This window comes from Myodes glareolus, chromosome X (assembly GCF_982192425.1).
Source record: "Myodes glareolus chromosome X, mMyoGla1.1, whole genome shotgun sequence".
Classification (NCBI taxonomy): Eukaryota; Metazoa; Chordata; class Mammalia; order Rodentia; family Cricetidae; genus Myodes; species Myodes glareolus.
The window spans coordinates 81,614,366-81,631,274 of record NC_142053.1 but is presented as its reverse complement, the minus strand read 5'-3'; the positions used below and the strand labels follow the sequence as shown (position 1 = coordinate 81,631,274).

Genomic DNA, 16,909 nt, shown 5'->3' with positions numbered 1-16,909 from the left:
CAAAAGGCATGATTTTTCTCTCTTTCTTTTTTCCTTCTCCCTGGCAGCTACCAAGATTTACAGCTTTCCTGCCCTAAGGGTTTTCTTTTAAAGACTAATTAAATTGTCATTGTCCTTGTGCTTTCTACAGAGTCTTTCTTTTTTAAAGACGGAATCTCACTAACCAACCCTAGCAGGAGAACTAAGAGGCCTGCCTGCCTGTCTCCCGAGCACAGGGATTAAAGCATGTGCCACTATGCCTAGCCTGAGTCTATTCTTAAATTCTTTAATTAGTGGGACTAAAACTCAAGAGGAAACCCCAATTTGCCCAGTAACATGTGACACTCCAGGTTGGGCTCCCCCAAATTTCCTAGTAACAACAATAGGTTCTAAACTAATAAGCCTGTAGCCCCAGTTCAGAGAGCTTCTAGGGGTGTCAAGAACACCTTGGAATTTGAACCTGACTTAAGTTAATCCCCAGAAACCAATTTACATGTACTACAGTCTGTCTGTTTCCAGACAGGATCAGCAGAAAGCTGTCTTCAGCAGTTAATGACACGCGAGTACCTTCACACCTGCAGCCACGACTGACTCCACTAGAAGTACAGCCTTTGGCAGAAACACAGCGGTAAGAAGTGGCAAGGTGTGAAAGTGCCCCAACTCCTAGCAGGTCTTCTGCAGCAAAAGGAAACGGGAAATGACAGCGCACTTGCCAGAGCAAGCATGCTCCGTGAAGCCACAGGGCTCCCTTACTCCCTGTGCCCAAAGGACAGAGAAGTCGTGGATGTAGAAAATCTTGCTCTTCTTTATTCTTTGGCTTTAGTAAGAAAAGATCCTGTTTTAATTTTGAACTTAAAAAAAAAGCTAACAAAAGCGGGCTGTTCTCTTTGTTTAAGACCATGTGAAATCATTACTAAGACATCAGTTTTCTATTCTCTAGGTAGTAAATTGTAGTTATTTAGTTTTACAAGGACTTCTTTGGCCAAGAAATCTGTCCATTTGGAAAAGAATAGCATTGCATACTATTATGCAAATTTGCACACGCTACAATTGTGGTGCCTTTCAGTCTGAAGGAATCAAATGCTGGTTTCTTTTTATTGAAGACCAAGGTCATGGTTGGCTGCACCCGATTTGTGAGTGATACACTGTCAGTTACTAGGACAGCTGCTTTCTTCTACCCAGATGGCATACTGGTAAGTTCAAAATTCCTCTTCCCTTGCAAGTATTAAGTACTACTAACAGAGCAAATGAGATGGCAGATGTGGAAGAAGACCTTGTCGTTCTTGTCACTTTCCTTAGACATGGTTGTATAAGGCTCCTTGATTATTTTGAAGCCTTTTGTTCTATGTCTATTCTCATCAATTAGCTACTTATTCAAACACCTGTTTCTTACTTTTGTCAAGTAATCGCTCTGACATGCACCTCTCCCAAGACCTCCATGATTAATTTCTCCTGACTGCCAATCTATTTATCTTATATACTACACATATTTCCTTAGTATCATAATTTATATTATCTTCTAACTATTCTAATTCTGTTTCTGTTCCTAGAGCCAGGTCCCTGAGACAGGGAATTTCCAAGGAATACGTAGGTTGTCTAGCTATTTCCTTTTCCCTGTTCCTTCACTGATGAAGAAACGGGTCTACGGAGGTCTGGGCAAGTTTGCAGGAAAACTAGGCATACAGCCCAGATGCCTTGACTTTCAATTGAGTGCTTTCCACTGTATTAGGTCATTTATCTTATTTGTATCTTTTCAGAACACCTTATAAAATGCTAGACACATTCGTGGTTCCCTTAAGTGTCAATGTAACAAGTGTACAGTGTATCTAACTGAGAGATTGACCAAGGAAAGAGTAAGAGAGCAGAAAGGCATTTCCTTACTTCTTTGCGTGATGCCACCCTCCAGACCAGTTTATCGCTATTTTACACTTCCCGTCAATCAGGCACTGGGCAGCTGTGATTGTAGCTCCTCCCACAGCAGCTGCATAGTCAAATATTCCTTCTGTGGCTGGGCAGTCATAACCTGGGGGCAGAACCCAGAAAAGTCTGTTAAAGAAGATCTGGGGAAGGAAGACTAGGTTAAGCTGTGACAATAACACAGCCTAAAGAAGCTTCTGGGCTCAAATCAGCTCCAAGGGGGACAGATAAGCATCTCCAATGTTGGACAGGGAAGGCTTTCAAAGGTTAGAGATAGAAAGGTAAAGCCTTCAAGATGAACTTCTCATATCCCACCAGCAGTCTATCAAGGCCTGAGAGGTGATGTATTTTGCCAGTGGTCACACAGAGCCAGGCCTGGGACCGGGTCTTTTGATAGCCAATCTAGTATCTTTCTTTAAGCCACACAGTTTCTCTAGAAGAGCGGTGCCTTTGACATCGCAGTATGCTGCTGTCACCTACAAACGTGTTGGGCCCCATTCATACTTAAAATATATGATCACAGGATAGCTGAACTGGCATATAAACAGCCAGAGCAGACCCAAGTGCCGCCATTAGAATCTCAACACTGAACGGATTCTCCTCCATCAGGCTCATCATTCTGGTGTGTTCAACTCATAGAGTGTTCACATATGACCAGCCTGAGGGATTAAAATGAACAGTTGGGGCTTGAGATGTAGCTAAGGCAGAGAGCCTGCTTAGCATATTCCAGGACCTGGTTCCACCCTCAATAACACACACTGGCCCAGACAGACAGACACACACACACAAATACACATGTGTACACATGCATCAGTTATATTATTTCTTAACTTAAAAGTATCGGGCCACAGAGGTGGCTAGAAGTTAAGAGCATTTTTTGTTCTTCCAGGGGACCTGGGTTCAATTCTCAGAATCCACATGGCAGCTCCCAAATATCTATAACTTCAGTTCCAAGGGATCTAAGGCCTCTTATGACCTCCACTGTCACTGTATGCATGTGGTACACATACACACAGTCAGGCACACAGGCACACACATAAAATTTAAAATAAAGATAAAAAAGAAAAGAAACATAAAGTATTAAGGGGTATGGAAGTAGTTCAGTCAGTAAAATGCCTGACACACAAGGATGAGGGCCTGAGTTCAGATTCCTAGCACCCATGTGAAAGCTGGCACACGAGGCATGAATGTGTAACCCCAGCACTGGAGGGGTGGAGACAACTAGATGCTTGGAAACCACTGACTGTACAACCTGGTCAAAACGGTGAAGTTCAAGTTCAGTGGGAGACTCAAAATATAAGGTACGGAGTGATTAAAGAAGACACCCAGAACTAGACGGTGGTGGCGTATGCCTTTAATCCCAGCACTCAGGGGCAGAGGCAGGCAGATTTCTGTGAGTTCGAGCCCAGGCTGGTCTACAGAGCGAGGTCCAGGACAGTCAGGGCTACACAGAGAAACCCTGTCTCAAACAAAGCAAAAGACGCCCAGTGTTGACCTTTGGTTCCACGTGTGTACCAGCAGACACAAGCACAGTACTGCACATACACATATCCTTCTACATAAACACAGAGAGACAAATTAAGTACGATAATCTGCAAGCTGGGGTCCCATTGTTGCCCAAGAGACCCTTACCTAGTCCGTATTCTATGGAGTCTGGATGGTCCTCATCACCTTCTTGGCTGACCTTCTGGAGATGTTGCAGATAGGCATCAGTGTGGAAGGTGGCCATATCCTCCATGGAGGCCACTTTGGGCTTCACTATCCTAATAAGAACAGCGTGGACATAGAGAAGTGCGTGAGACCCAGAGTATGCAAGGCGCTGGAAACAGCAGCCAACAGTCTGAACAAAAAAGACAACTCCCAGCTTCTGGTTCCAGTGAGCCGAAGTCATAAACACACTCTGTCGCTGCACTGCACTGTCCGGCCCTTACTTCCTCCATCTATGATATTGCTCCCACTAATAAGAGACAAGAGGACAGATTTTTTTTCCTTTTGGGTTTTAAGGTAGGAGACCATAACTGAAAAACCATATTTAACTCAAACAGATAATCAACGTCCCTGGTTTAGCCACATAGAACTCATTAACCCGGGGCCAGCAGGATGGCTCAGGGGGTAAAGGCATCTGCCATTAAGCCTGCCAACCTGAGTTTAATCCCTGGGACCCACATTGTGGAGGAGAGAACCAACTGCCCTGGCAAGTTGCCTTCTGACCTCCATGTGTGTTCTGTGGTACATACATCCCCCTAAAGAAATACATACCATTTTTTAAAAATTAAAAGAGCTCTGGAGTGGAAGAGATGGCTCAGGGGTTAAAAGAATCTGTTGCTTTGGCTTTGGCAGAGGACTGGGGTTGAGTTTCCATCTCCCACATGGTGACTTATAACCACGTAGAACTCCAGTTAGAGATCTGACCTCCCTAGGTACCAGGCACACATGCATGCACACACACACACGCAAGCCAAGCACTCATACACATAAAATAAGTAATCATAAATATATATATGGCTGAAATATAAACTTTACTCTGTAAATTACATCTCATGAGAAAGCAAAGCTATTTGAATCCATTTCTGCTTGGACCAGGCAATTCTTTCAGTGTAGTCACTTGCTTTAGTTTTGGTGCTGAGCCTTGCCCCTCCCCCACCGCATCCCTCTGTGTCTTTATTTGAATATGCAGCTGGGTTATCAAGCAGAATTTGAAGCCAGAGAACTGAATTCCTTTCCTAACTCCTTACTTACTAGTTCTGTTAACTTCAGGTAAGTTGATTCTTCTATACCTCAGCTTTCTCATCTGTAAAATGGGTGGACTTATGTGGAGATGAAATAACATATACAAAACTTCATGGACAACTAGCATTAATATTAGAATTAAAAGGCGGGAAACTGGACTGGGGATGTAGAGCAGTTATACAACATCTTCCTGACATGGGCAAGGCCTTATGGTTGATGCCAAAAGCTGCAGAAAATGGTAATATGTTAGATATGGTGGCATATGGCTGTAATCATAGCACTTGAGAGGCAGGAGAATCATGAGTGTGAGGCTAGCCTAGGCTACACAACAAGTTCTACACTGGACTGGGCTTTATAAGATACTGTCTCAAAAAAAATGAGAAGTTAAATGTAAAAAGTGTTTATTTATGGTGGACACAAAGTGTTTATTTGTATGGGCACAAATGCATGGGATTTTGCAAGCCCGTACATGCACAGAGGCCAGCAAAGGATGCCACACATCCTGCTCTGTAACTCTCACCCCCATTCCCTTGAGACAGTCTCTCTCACTGAATCTGAACCTGGAGTTAGACTGGTGATCAGCAAGGCCCCAGCAATTTTTCTGACTCTTGTGTATCCCTGCCAAGACACTGGGGCTACATGGATGTGTGACACAACCCAGCTTTTCCTGTAGATTCTGAGGATTTGAACTTGGGTTCTAGTGTTTGCATAGCAAGTGCACTTACTTTCTGCTTCATCTTTCCAGTGTCCTCAAACATAAAGTTTCTATTATTTGTTCTCTTCCATCTGTCTCCCAAGGAAGGACAGAAGGAGCAAGCGGCTAGAACCTCTCAACCTGCTCCCCACAGTGAGCGAGAAAAGGAAGAAAGGAGAGAATAAAGGAAGCAAGTGACACGGGGATTTTGGCCTCGAACCTGCTGTGTCTCCATCTTCACTTCTGGATTCTGCTGCAGTTAAGTTCTCTAACCATTGCCAATGAATGGGTAGGTAGTGAACACACTAGCAGCATGGTGTTTCTTTCTTAGGAAATCAAAGCTCAAGTCTGAATCTAGGCCCAATGAACCACAATTTCTATTCTAACAAGAACACACACACACACACACACACACACACACACACAAAGATTTTTCAAGATAGGGTTTCTCTGTGTAAGCTGTCCTGGAACTCTTTCGGTAGATAAGGCTGGCCTAGAACTCACAGAGTGTTAGCTTTAAAGGTGTGCACCACTACTGCCGGCTTAATATCAATCTTAACATGATGATTGCCCACTTAAATTGAAGGAGCGCCACTCCAGCCATGTATATTTTTCAAATGGGAGTAGAGCCATGAGGTTATCGTGAACTAACACAGGTAGGGTATTTAGGCAACTAGTATAACCAAGGTGTTTGAAATCCTGTCGTTCAACTTTAAAAGTTAGAGTCAAAATCAAGGATTCTTGCTTTTTAAGTACTCATCTATACCATGAGAGGTGAAAAAGCTGTCCATTAAAATAAAAATCTCAGGGCCAGCAAGATGGCTCAGCAGGTGCAAGCACTTGCTACCAAGTCTGATGACCTGAGTTCAATCCCAGGACCCACACGGTGGAAGAGAAAATCAACTCCCGCCAAGTTGTTTTCTGACCTCCGCATTTGCACTTGGTTGACCACTCCCTCATGCACTTAACACTTCATCAAAATAAATAAATGCAATGATAATAAAAATGTTTAAAATAAAAATATCAAGAAGCCTGGTGTAATGGCACATGCCTTTAATCCTAGCACTCAGGAAGCAGAGGCAGGCAGATCTCTGGGAGTTCACACAGAGCTAGTTTCAGGAGAGTCTAGACTATGTAGAGGGTCAGTTTCAATTTTTTTCACAATCACAATCATATTGGATTATGTTTCCCAGCCTCTACAAATGTTTTCTCTTACATTTATTATTTATTTCCCTGAATCCTAAAACTAAAAAATATTGACAGCCTCTCCTGACCAGCAAGCTAATGAGTCTTGCTTTAACATCTTGTTTGCAATAAAATATTTTTAAATGTTGATTGTGTGTGGGAGGGAATCTAGGCCTCAGGTATGCTAGACAAGTGTTCTACATACTGAACAATATCCCAAATCTCTTTAAAAATTTTGAGACAGATTCTGGCTAAGTCACAAAGCCTGACATAGAATTGGTAATGTCCCTCCAGCACCACCTAGCTTAGAAAAGTATGAAAATCCTTTAAGGAAAGGCAAATCATTATCTTGACAAACACAGGAGTTAAGCAATGGGAGAAAAACATTCCTAGCCAGATGTGGTGATGCACACCTTTTGACAGAGGCAGGTGGATCTTAAATAGGTTCAAGGTCAGCCTAGTGAATGTAACAGTCCCTAGCCAGACAGAGCTACAACATAGACCTTGTCTCAAAGCATCAGCAAAACATTCCTAAAGAATGTACACACTGTAGGGAGGTGGTGGTGCATGCCTTTAGCTCCAGCCCTTGGGAGGCAGAGGCAGGTGGATCTCTGTGAGTTCGAGGCCAGCCTGGTCTACAAATCGACTTCCAGGAGAGCTAGGACTGTTACATAGAAAAACCCTGTCTTGAAAAACCACACAATGATCGTACATATTAAAATGACTAATAATACTAAGGATAAAATCTAAAAACATATTACATTACTTTCTGGGAGGGAAATGAAGCATTAGATGATATAGTCACTCACCCAGTCATGAGAAAACCTGATTTGCATGTGTCACGTCCATAAGAGTTGCATTTATGATATTAAACACAGAATGGGAAATCAACAGAAAGCTTGGTTTTGGTTTGTTTTTTAGAAGCATGTAGCTAGCTTTTAAGTTCTGGCTTGTTTTCAACAAATTGCTTGGGGTAAAGTCTGGCAATGATAGTGGGGTAGTGTATCTAGAAGTCTCAAGTTGGGCCCACACCCTCAAATCCAGCTTTAGAAAACAAATAAAACAAAACCCAAAGCAAACATAAAACAAACTGAACACTTCCCTGCTTAACCGCTCCCCACCCGCATCAAAAAGATCTTAGCATCTGGCAGGTGCTTATCTAGCAGTCAAGTCCCTTCTAGTGGATCCTGACTGCTTGTGTGCCTTCCCCAAGTGTTCTCAATTCTTCAAACGCTTTTCCTGAGTTACAGACATATCATGAACATTCCCACAAAAGCTTTTTTTAAAGGCCCATTTCTCCCTGGCTAGTCCCACTACGAGATCAGGTATTTATTGAGGCTTCGTGAGTGACAATGTTCAGAAAGGTCAACATACTTACCTCATTTGTTTGTGCAGGGCATATGCTTCGATCAGAGAGTGGACCATACTGGCCTGAAATATCAGCATGAAAAAAGAAAGGCAAAACAGTCTCTTCAAGGCTCAATTTACTGAAATTCCATTAACAACATCCTGCATGAAGAACTAACTACTTTATTTCTTCTCTCTTGTTACTTTGTCAGTTGGGATAAACTTAAGACAAAACGATACAAAGTATTTAAATCGCCAAGACGGAAGCTACCCAGCATATTTAACACAAGTGATGGCATACTGTCCTCCAACAGCTTGTGGTCAAGGACTTCAATGAAGCCATCCTATTAGAAACTCCACTCACCTCTTCACCGTTTCTTTCCCTCACCCGCCTTCAGCCCTCCCGCCCTCACCCACGCCTCGGATGCCCCGTTGTGCTCCCCAAAGGTAACAAACCACTTCCTTTTGCCTCAGCTTGGTGTACCTGAAACGGCTAGTTAAATTTTTGTTTAAGGTATCCCCCAGTCTAGTTTGCCTGGTTTCCTAACGTACTCCCTTTCACACCCTCCCACTCCCATCCCCCCCAAACGATGGTCTTTCATCCAGACCCCTTACCCGTTTGGGGATCTTGACGAGAGAGTCACAAATGCTGACATACTCGGGACTATAAATATAAACCGGGGGCAGCGAATGCCCACTATTGGCGGGTTCCTCTGGCATCTCCATCTCCCACTTCCAACCGTCCCCGAGCCAAAGTCTGGATCCGACAGTTTGCGGACTCAGCCTGGGCTCCGGTTCCTGCTCCTCTGTTCGGCCCCAGCGGTGTTCCCTGTTCAACATTCCCTCTTATTTAGATTGCCGGAGACAGTTTGCCTGGTCCCTCGCCCAGCTGAAGGAATGGATGGGCCCTCCCAGACCAGATCCCTTCATTTAATGACCACAGTTCAAAAAAAGAGCTTGACAGATATAAAAGCCCAAATGGCTGCCAATTGGGATCGATTTTTTCATGGCACAAGCAGCACGGTCAAAACTAACCAGCCTTGTTGCCCTACGGGGCCATTTGAAATGAGGTCAGACCAGCTTCAGAGCATGCTGGGAGATGTAGTTTTAAGGGAGTAAGGTAACGGAAGAGTCACAGCTGAACACTAAAAGTTCCGATTTCAAGTTTTGGCGCTAAAAAGGAGCCTCAACTCTTTTAAGTTTTCAGTCTGTAAATAGCGCCATTTAAATGTTTAAATAGAGGTTTAAATACATTTTTAATAATCACATAAGACCCACCACCACCCAGCTACATCAACTGACTATATTAAAAACAGGCTTTGAGGGGCTGTGGGATTAACGCACCGAGTGGTTTGGAAAATTCACACAGCAAATTTCGTGCTGCAACTTTATTTCTACTTTTCCTCACTATTCGTTAAGAGCTAACAATTTCACCAGTAATCTACTCTGACAAATTAGCTATCACCTTTCTGAAACTGGCTGAGATTGTGAAAATTGTAAGGTGGAATCTAACCAAAGAAAAATAACAGCATCTTCCTGGATCTTTCACGTGATGGAAAGTGCGGGACGTCTCCCCAGAATTTGGAAACCCCAGCTCCCTCCCACGTTTCCTTTCATTTGCTTCTGCAGCTAAACAATGCTTAGGGCGAATGTTTTAGGTTTGGCGTGCAGGGTGTTAGTGTGCCCTCAAGTAGTGTAGTTTTGGGTTTCTGGATGCCTCCATGACCTGAGCCTAGCTGGTCAGTTTCCAGACACCCAACACTCACACCATCCTGAACTGACCTACTGAGGCCTCTGAAACAAGTCCACGTGTGTAACTTCTTTAAAATTCTAGCTTGCTTTAAACATGTTTTGTGATAGGCACTTTGGTTATTATCTTAGTGAATCCTTTCAACAGTTCTGTGAAGGAAGCTGTAATACACTTTACAGCATACTCTGAAGAGAAAACGTCATTCTTAGCCACACACTGAAGTAGGAACGCAATCCAAAATCAGATCTACCTGATAATGAAAATTGAAATACTCCTTTTACTACATGAACTTGATTCTTCCAGGTTGACTTTGTGCTACACATGTGGTCAATATTCCATTTATTATCTCCTCGATACTTAATATTCTTGTAATCTTGGGGTGTGTACATGTGTTCTCCAGTTAGAATGGATCCAGTCATCTCCATTTGTATTCTTCCGTAGGAACTAGTTCAAAGTGCGGTCATCGCTCAGTTACTCAAGCATTTCCATCAACTCTATGGACTCAAAGATGCAATGCACTCTCAAGGAATCAGCATTATTATACAGAAAATAAGTGAACTGTAAAAGAAACCATGTCATTACAAGTCCAGATAATGAATGTAAGGTGCTTAACTTACCTAACAAAATAAGCATTAAGTACTTAAATAATGAGTATTCAAAAATGGTTAAGTAGGGTTCTTAGTAGCATTTGAGACTATCTTAGTGAATGTGCAATATTGTGCTTGTGAGGATGGGAGGAAATGCTGACTGGAAGGAACAGCTTACATAAAAATACAAAGAACTGGGGCTGGAGAGATGGCTCAGCAGTTAAGAGCACTGGTTGCCCTTCCAGGGGACCCTGGTTCAATTTCCAGCACCCACCCACCCAGCAGCTCACAGCTGTCTATACCTCCAGTTCCAGGAGATGCAACACCCTCACACAGACATGCATGCAGCCAAAACACCAATGCACATAAAACAAATTATTTTTTAATACAAATAAAGTGTGACAGGCAAAATGGCTCAGTGGATAAAGGAACTCTATTGTAGCAGAACAGATCAGATCAGGAAAGGTTTTAGGTATTAGACTAACAACAACAACAACAAAAACCCCACACATACACACACTCCATTCTCTTGGAAAGGGGGAGGGCATTTTTGTAATGCTGAAGATGAAAGGGCTCTGTGTCTGCCAGGCAAGTGTGCTAGACCCCAAGCCCTTAGAATCTTCAGAAAAAAATTCTACAACAGCAGTCTGTATGAAAATTGGTTATTTGAAAGACTGGCAAGTCCAGATAAGGAGTAGTCACCGATTTAAGCTAGGTTGGCAGCAGTGGGAAGACAAAGGGAGCGGCAGTGCATAGGGAGCTCAACAGGGCTTTCTGGCTACTTGGATCATGAGGGAGAGTGAAGGGGATGAAAGAGTGTGGCTGAAATCTGGAAAAGTGGAAGATCTGGATAGAAGAAGTCAGGGCCTGCGTTCAGTGGAAGAGTGTGTGCTTAATATGTGCAGCACCAAAAAGAAAAAGGGCCATAAGGAAGAAGAAATAAAAAAGGTGGGGCAGGATGGACTTTGGAGTATACGCAAGAAATGCTAAAAAGTGTTAAATCTCATAAAGCAATGGGTCACCTGGCTGTGGTGGCACACGACTTTAATCCTAGCACCAGGTGCAGAGGCCCTGATCTCTTGTGAGGTCAAGGCTGGCCTGGTCTACTGGTTTATGTGGCAAGACCCTGTCTCAAACACACACACACACACACACACACACACACACACACACACACACACACATTTCCATTTGATGAGCCGGGCAGCGGTAGTACACGCCTTTGATCTCAGCACTTGGAAGGTAGAAGCAGGAAGATCTCTGTGAGTTCGAGCCCAGTCTGGTCTACAGAGTGAGCTCCAGGACAGCCGGGACTGTTACACAGAGAAACCCTGTGTTGAAAAATAAAAAAAAAATAAAGATGAAGTTATGAGTGGCTAAAGTAGCCAGGGTAATATGAATGAAACAGTTGGATATAACATAACTTCTGGATATAACTTTAATGTTTTCAAAACTAAACTTCTATTTCCCTTTTTACACCCTTTCTCCATTTTTACACCTGTCCCTGTTGCACAAGCCAGAAGCCTAAGAGCTATTTGTGTGCCTTTCTATTCCTTCAGTTGCAGATCCAATCCATCAGCAATTTCCATCAGCTCCACTTCCAAGACAGCCTCAAAGGCACCTGCTTCTCCCGCACAGTTCCTACCCCAGACTGGCAACCATTACCTCTGCTCTGAACTTTCATAAATATATATCTGATTTTTCCTTTGACGTGTGTGTGCGTGTGTGTGTGGATGTGTGTGTGGATGTGTGTATGCAAGGTTGTTGCATAAGTTTCCTCTGAGATGGAAACATTCTATCCTGCAGGAAAGTTCCTTAAGACAAAAAGCAAGCAACTCAAAATAGATTCAGGTACTCCCTGAAACTGACCAGATCAATTTGCTTCCCCACTCCCTGAGAGTAAACACTGCTGAGTCTCCAACAAGCCAAGTTTCTTGGAAGCAGCAGAGACCAGTCCCATTGCCTAGACGAATCAAAGACCAGTAGAGCGGCCTGGAAGAGGCTCGGCCGCTGAGGCTCCTGGTAGGACACTCTCCAACTTGTGTGCTCCAGATTTTCAGCAGCTTTTCTGAGCTGTCACCCATGATGGGGTAGACTTTGTTGATGCAGCTTTCTTTGAGTCATTCTGACTCCTGTAAGTAATCTCAAAAACCTCGATAGCTCACAAAGTCGGACTTTGGTGGTATCCGTACTTTGGTCTGCTGTGGGCTCCGTATCTGGGGTGAGTAGACTGACTGTGTGTTGTCTTCCCAGGAAAAGTATGTCACACAACAAGGGTGCATGTGCATACCTTCAGGTATGACTTCTCAGGTGTTTTTCGAGACAGTCTCTCACTGGCCTAGAACCTGAGTAGTCTATAGTCTATGCTGGTTGGGTAGCAATTCCCCAGGATCCGCATCCACATCCCCAGGAGTGGAACTGTGAATTGTGTGTGTCACTGTGCCCACTTTTTAAAATGTGGGTCTGAGATTGAACTCAGGCACAACAAGCACTTTTCCGACTGAGCTGTGTCTCAGACCTCTCCTGGTCTTACTGCCCAGCGGCTTATTAGATGCAGCAGCTGAGAGATTTTCTTTTTAAAAAATTAAAAAGTAAACTGGGACTGGAAGATTAGTTCCGTCAGTAAAGTGTCTGCTGTACAATCATGGTGACCTGAGCTCAGATCCCCAGCACCCACAGAAAAGTCGGCTGGCCGCCATCTAGGTGCTCGGAAGGCAGAAGCAGGCAGATCTCCTTGAGGGTGAGGTTGGTGAGAGAGCTTGTCTCTAAAAATGGTGGAGAGTGATTGAAACAGACTCCTGACGTTGCTCTCTGGCCTCCATACATGCGTATGTGTGTGCAAACAACCCCCCTAGAGCGGGGAGAGGAGAGAAGGAGAAAGGGGATGTCATTAAGACCTGTCCCATACCAGGCTGAGGATCTTCAAGTCATAATTGCCTTTTTAGGAAGAGAGAGAACAAACGGAAGGAGCCCGAGGCTGTAGCGACTGACTAAAAGGTGAATCTGTGCTAGTCTGGTAGTGTAGGGAGGAAGTGACTCTTGCTCTGGGCCTTCAGGGCTAAGCAAGGGAAGGGAAGGCTGACTGAAGCCCTACATTCTGAGCTCTAATCGGATGGCACAGATTTGGGTTGTTTTATGTTTTCCAATCCAGAAACAGCTGCGCACTCCAGCACACAAGCTCTTCTGAACTGGAAACGGCATCCAAGCACAGTAAACAAGCCACAGGTGATGTAGCTGTGGAGCACGGTGAAGTGTTGCTTAATGCTCTGGAATTGACAGTAATTCCTGCAGTGGTCCCACAGGGTGACTGGATGCTTGGTTATGATTAACTCAGTTCAAAAGCATTTCACAAGTCTAATTGTTTAGTGTCTATACTGTCCTGGAACTGAGAATGAGACCTCGAGACACTGAATTTGGAGTCACTGGACTCAAGGGAAGAGAAAGGAGGATGAAGCCTGGCTCTGAGGTTTGCCTGGGTGATGGCCCTATACAATTACTTGACTCGCTTTCTCCTACTATTGCCAAAGGTACTGTTTGAACCTGCAAGGTCAGAATGGATGGGGCAGTTTCTTTTGTGGGCCTCCCTTGCCTTCCTTTGCTGGAAGAGGCAGGAAAAGGAAAAGTAAATCTTTTAAGCAAGCATTTCCCCAGTGGCTGCCTTTGCTCAGTTCAGTCTTTTCACTGATGCTTCAACATACTGACCTTGATTTCCCATCATCTCCTAACATATCTTCCTTGAAGGACACAATTGTGATGAATGTGAACTCTAAAGTTAGTACAAGGGTTCAAATTCCAGAAGTGTGACTTATTAGCTAATTTACCTTGTGCAATTTGCTTCAACTATTAGAGTGAGTTCCCCCACCTCTAGTAAGATGGGGGTGTCAACACTACCTATCTCCAGTGTTGACTGTGAAGGGAAGCTGCTCTATTGTATTTGGCCAACACTCACATACTACTTGTTTTAAGGACTATTATGTCAACCATTTTATAATATGCATGCCAAATTTTACCTGCTATCCTAAATTGATGGATGCAAAGTACTTCTAGTGATTTGAGGACAAGTTCTTGGCTTTGAGGAACAGCCTTAAAAGAAATCAGACTTCCACTAGATACAAGGTGGTCATATCATTGACCCTAGAACACTTTTGAGAATGACATAAAGTGATATGAACATTTATGCCAGGAAAGGAAGGATAAATAAGAGCTCTACTGAGCAAACCAAGATCTGCAGTTACTCCAACAGACGAAAAGTAAAGATTAAGGGACTGAGGAGATGGCTTGTCATGTAAGCATGAGTATCTGCATTGGATCCCCAGCAGTCATAGCCAAAGCAGGGCATGGTGTTGGCACATGCCTGGTAGCTATCTACCTCAGTGTCGGGCACCCAGGCGGAATGATCTTTGAGGCTCATGGACCAGTCAGCCTCGTCTAACTGGTGAGTCCCAGACCCAGTGAGAGACTGCTACAAACAGATGAAAGTGGAGGACTTCTGAAGAATAACACCCTGGTTGACCCTTAGCTTCCACATGCATATGCACCAGCATGATACACATGCACTTGACATGCAGACACATGCACTAGCATGATACACATGCACCTGACATGCAGACACATACACATGCACACAGTTCTGTGAACTATGACTAAAGGTGACAAGTTTTGCCATGCTAGTTGCATCAAATTCCCAGAATGCGGTAAAACTAAACTATCCAGGCAGGGGACATAGAGACGCTGTTTGCTATTGCTGGACTAAGTACTCTTTTGTTAAAGAAATGATCAGTGAGTACTTTAAACAATATTATGTGAAATACCGATAATACTTAGAAGAACAAACTATTTTAAGTTCTTTCTAGTAGTTTAGAAATACCACTTATAGAGTTGAAATGGAGTAAAAATCCATTTTATATTTTTAGTAAACTGTGTAAAAACACTAAACCTATATTTTTTTACATATGTGTGGTATAATAATGTATGGTATATAAATGCTCCTCTAATTTGACCAAACTAATAAGCTTTGAGTATACAATATAACCAAACATTATGTGAAATGGTAATGAATTAGCTTCAGTCACAAAAACATATAAGGTTTTGTGCAGTGACACCAGACATAGTAAATTCTTGTTCCTTATTCTAACTTCAAAATATAAAGTGCTTGTAAAAAGCTCCATCATGTTTCTTTCTTCATATTAACACTCTTAAAATGAACAGAATACTTAGCCAGGTAGTGGTGGTGCACATGCCTTTAATTCCAGCACTTGGGAGGCAGAGGCAGGCAGATCTCTCTGTGAATTGGAGGCCATTCTGGTCTACAGAGTGAGTTCCAGGACACAGAGAACTGTCTCGAAAAAATAAGAAAAAAAATAACAAAATACCAGTAATGTTTTCTGGAAAGTTACTTTAGAAATTAAATGCCACTGCCTGGGCATTACATCAACAGACAAGTCAGGAACTCCAGAGAATTGCAGGCATTGGAGTCAATTCAAGAAAAGAGGTCCAGGAAGGAGTGGCCGTTCCCACCAGCAGTGCTGAATGTGCTTCCTGTGACTAGGGTACTTACAGGCCATGAAAAGACAAACAGGTTGTATGTTCTCCTCAAGTTACCAGAAAACCATGCACTCAGAAAGCTACTCATTGTGTGTTCCCATGGCTGTGAGAGGGGAAAGGGGCCACCTGCCTTTGCTTCCACCACTGCAGGAGCTCACTGCACTTGGTCAGTGTGTCTGGAAGGCTGTTCCCGATTCTTTGACTGTTTTGACTTCACTAGCCCCATCATGCTCACTACTGTTCTGGGAGAAAACCCTTAAAAATAGGAGGGAAAGAGGAGTCGAGTAGGCAACTATCTGGGTAGAGACAAGGAAAACCAGGGGAAGCCTCTGCTAAGCCAGGCTACCTATACATGGGACCAGAGAACGGGATGGAAGGTATATTTTTGCGATCCTTTGTGTGTCAATCTGAGGCCAGCTGCATAGCTCCCTCTCACACACAACATGCTTTAAAATGTTTGAGACAGGGTCTCATACTGAGGCTTGCCTGGAGCTTGCTATGTAACTCAGGCTGGCTTTGAACACACGATCCTTCTGCTTCAGCCTCTCAAGTTCTCAGATTAGCAATGAGTATGACCAGGCTTGGTTTGCAATGTTATCTACATGGTTATTCAACCCATTAAATGTAGAGACAGACACACTCAAAATACTTACAATTATTTAACCATTACAAACACAGAGAAATATGTATAACAATAGACATTTGGCCACAGATAGCAAGATTAAAGGATATAAGTAGCATAACTGAGAAGTGAAAACAAACATAGGTGAGAGAATTGAAGAACAGATGTGGGAGAGGAGGGAGCTGAGAAGGGGTGATTTGAGTGCGGTGGGGAGTGAACAGGTGAGGTGGAGAACAAAAGAACAGGAAAGAGGTGCTCAGTAGAGCAGTCACAGACTGGACTGCTGGGTTTCTCTTTGCTCAAGACAGGCTTCAGTTATTCTCTGTGTTGAATGTGGGCTATGCTCCACAAGGATTAACCTACCTACCTCTGGTGGTCTCTTAACTCCCTGTGTGTAAAGCACCACCTACATAACCTCCCCTTTCCCTTCCTGTCTGGAATTGGGCTCCTGGCTCCATTTTTTCTGGGTTATTCCATGTGTCCTCAAATATGTGCCTAGTAGCATCAGTCCTCATAAAATGTGACTTGAAGTATTAACATAGAAATCCTTAAAC

The 16,909-nt window shown here is 43.5% G+C and overlaps 1 protein-coding gene and 1 long non-coding RNA gene across 7 annotated transcripts in view; one reads left to right on the top strand and one right to left on the bottom strand.

Annotated features, from left to right (window-relative positions):
- Hdac8 (histone deacetylase 8) overlaps positions 1 to 8,918 on the bottom strand; it is a 218,255-nt gene extending 209,337 nt beyond the window's left edge. For 3 of the 6 annotated variants that reach the window (XM_085684504.2, XM_048417775.3, XM_048417774.3), the window contains exons 1-4: positions 8,468 to 8,918; positions 7,884 to 7,936; positions 3,529 to 3,659; positions 1,861 to 2,002 (exon numbers count right to left, since the gene is read on the bottom strand). In XM_085684504.2, the coding sequence (XP_085540630.1) occupies positions 1,861 to 2,002; positions 3,529 to 3,659; positions 7,884 to 7,936; positions 8,468 to 8,692 (551 nt within the window). In that variant the 5' untranslated portion in view covers positions 8,693 to 8,918. Of the gene's footprint in view, positions 1 to 1,856; positions 2,003 to 3,528; positions 3,660 to 7,883; positions 7,937 to 8,467 lie in introns of those variants that run through there. The other 3 variants (XM_048417771.3, XM_048417773.3, XM_085684505.2) reach the window with 2 other exon arrangements.
- On the top strand, positions 494 to 5,737 carry LOC146889140 (uncharacterized). The gene is made up of 3 exons (XR_015000258.2): positions 494 to 607; positions 1,083 to 1,172; positions 5,425 to 5,737. It is a non-coding gene; the product is annotated as an uncharacterized LOC146889140 (long non-coding RNA).
- Positions 8,919 to 16,909: the final 7,991 nt, after the last annotated feature.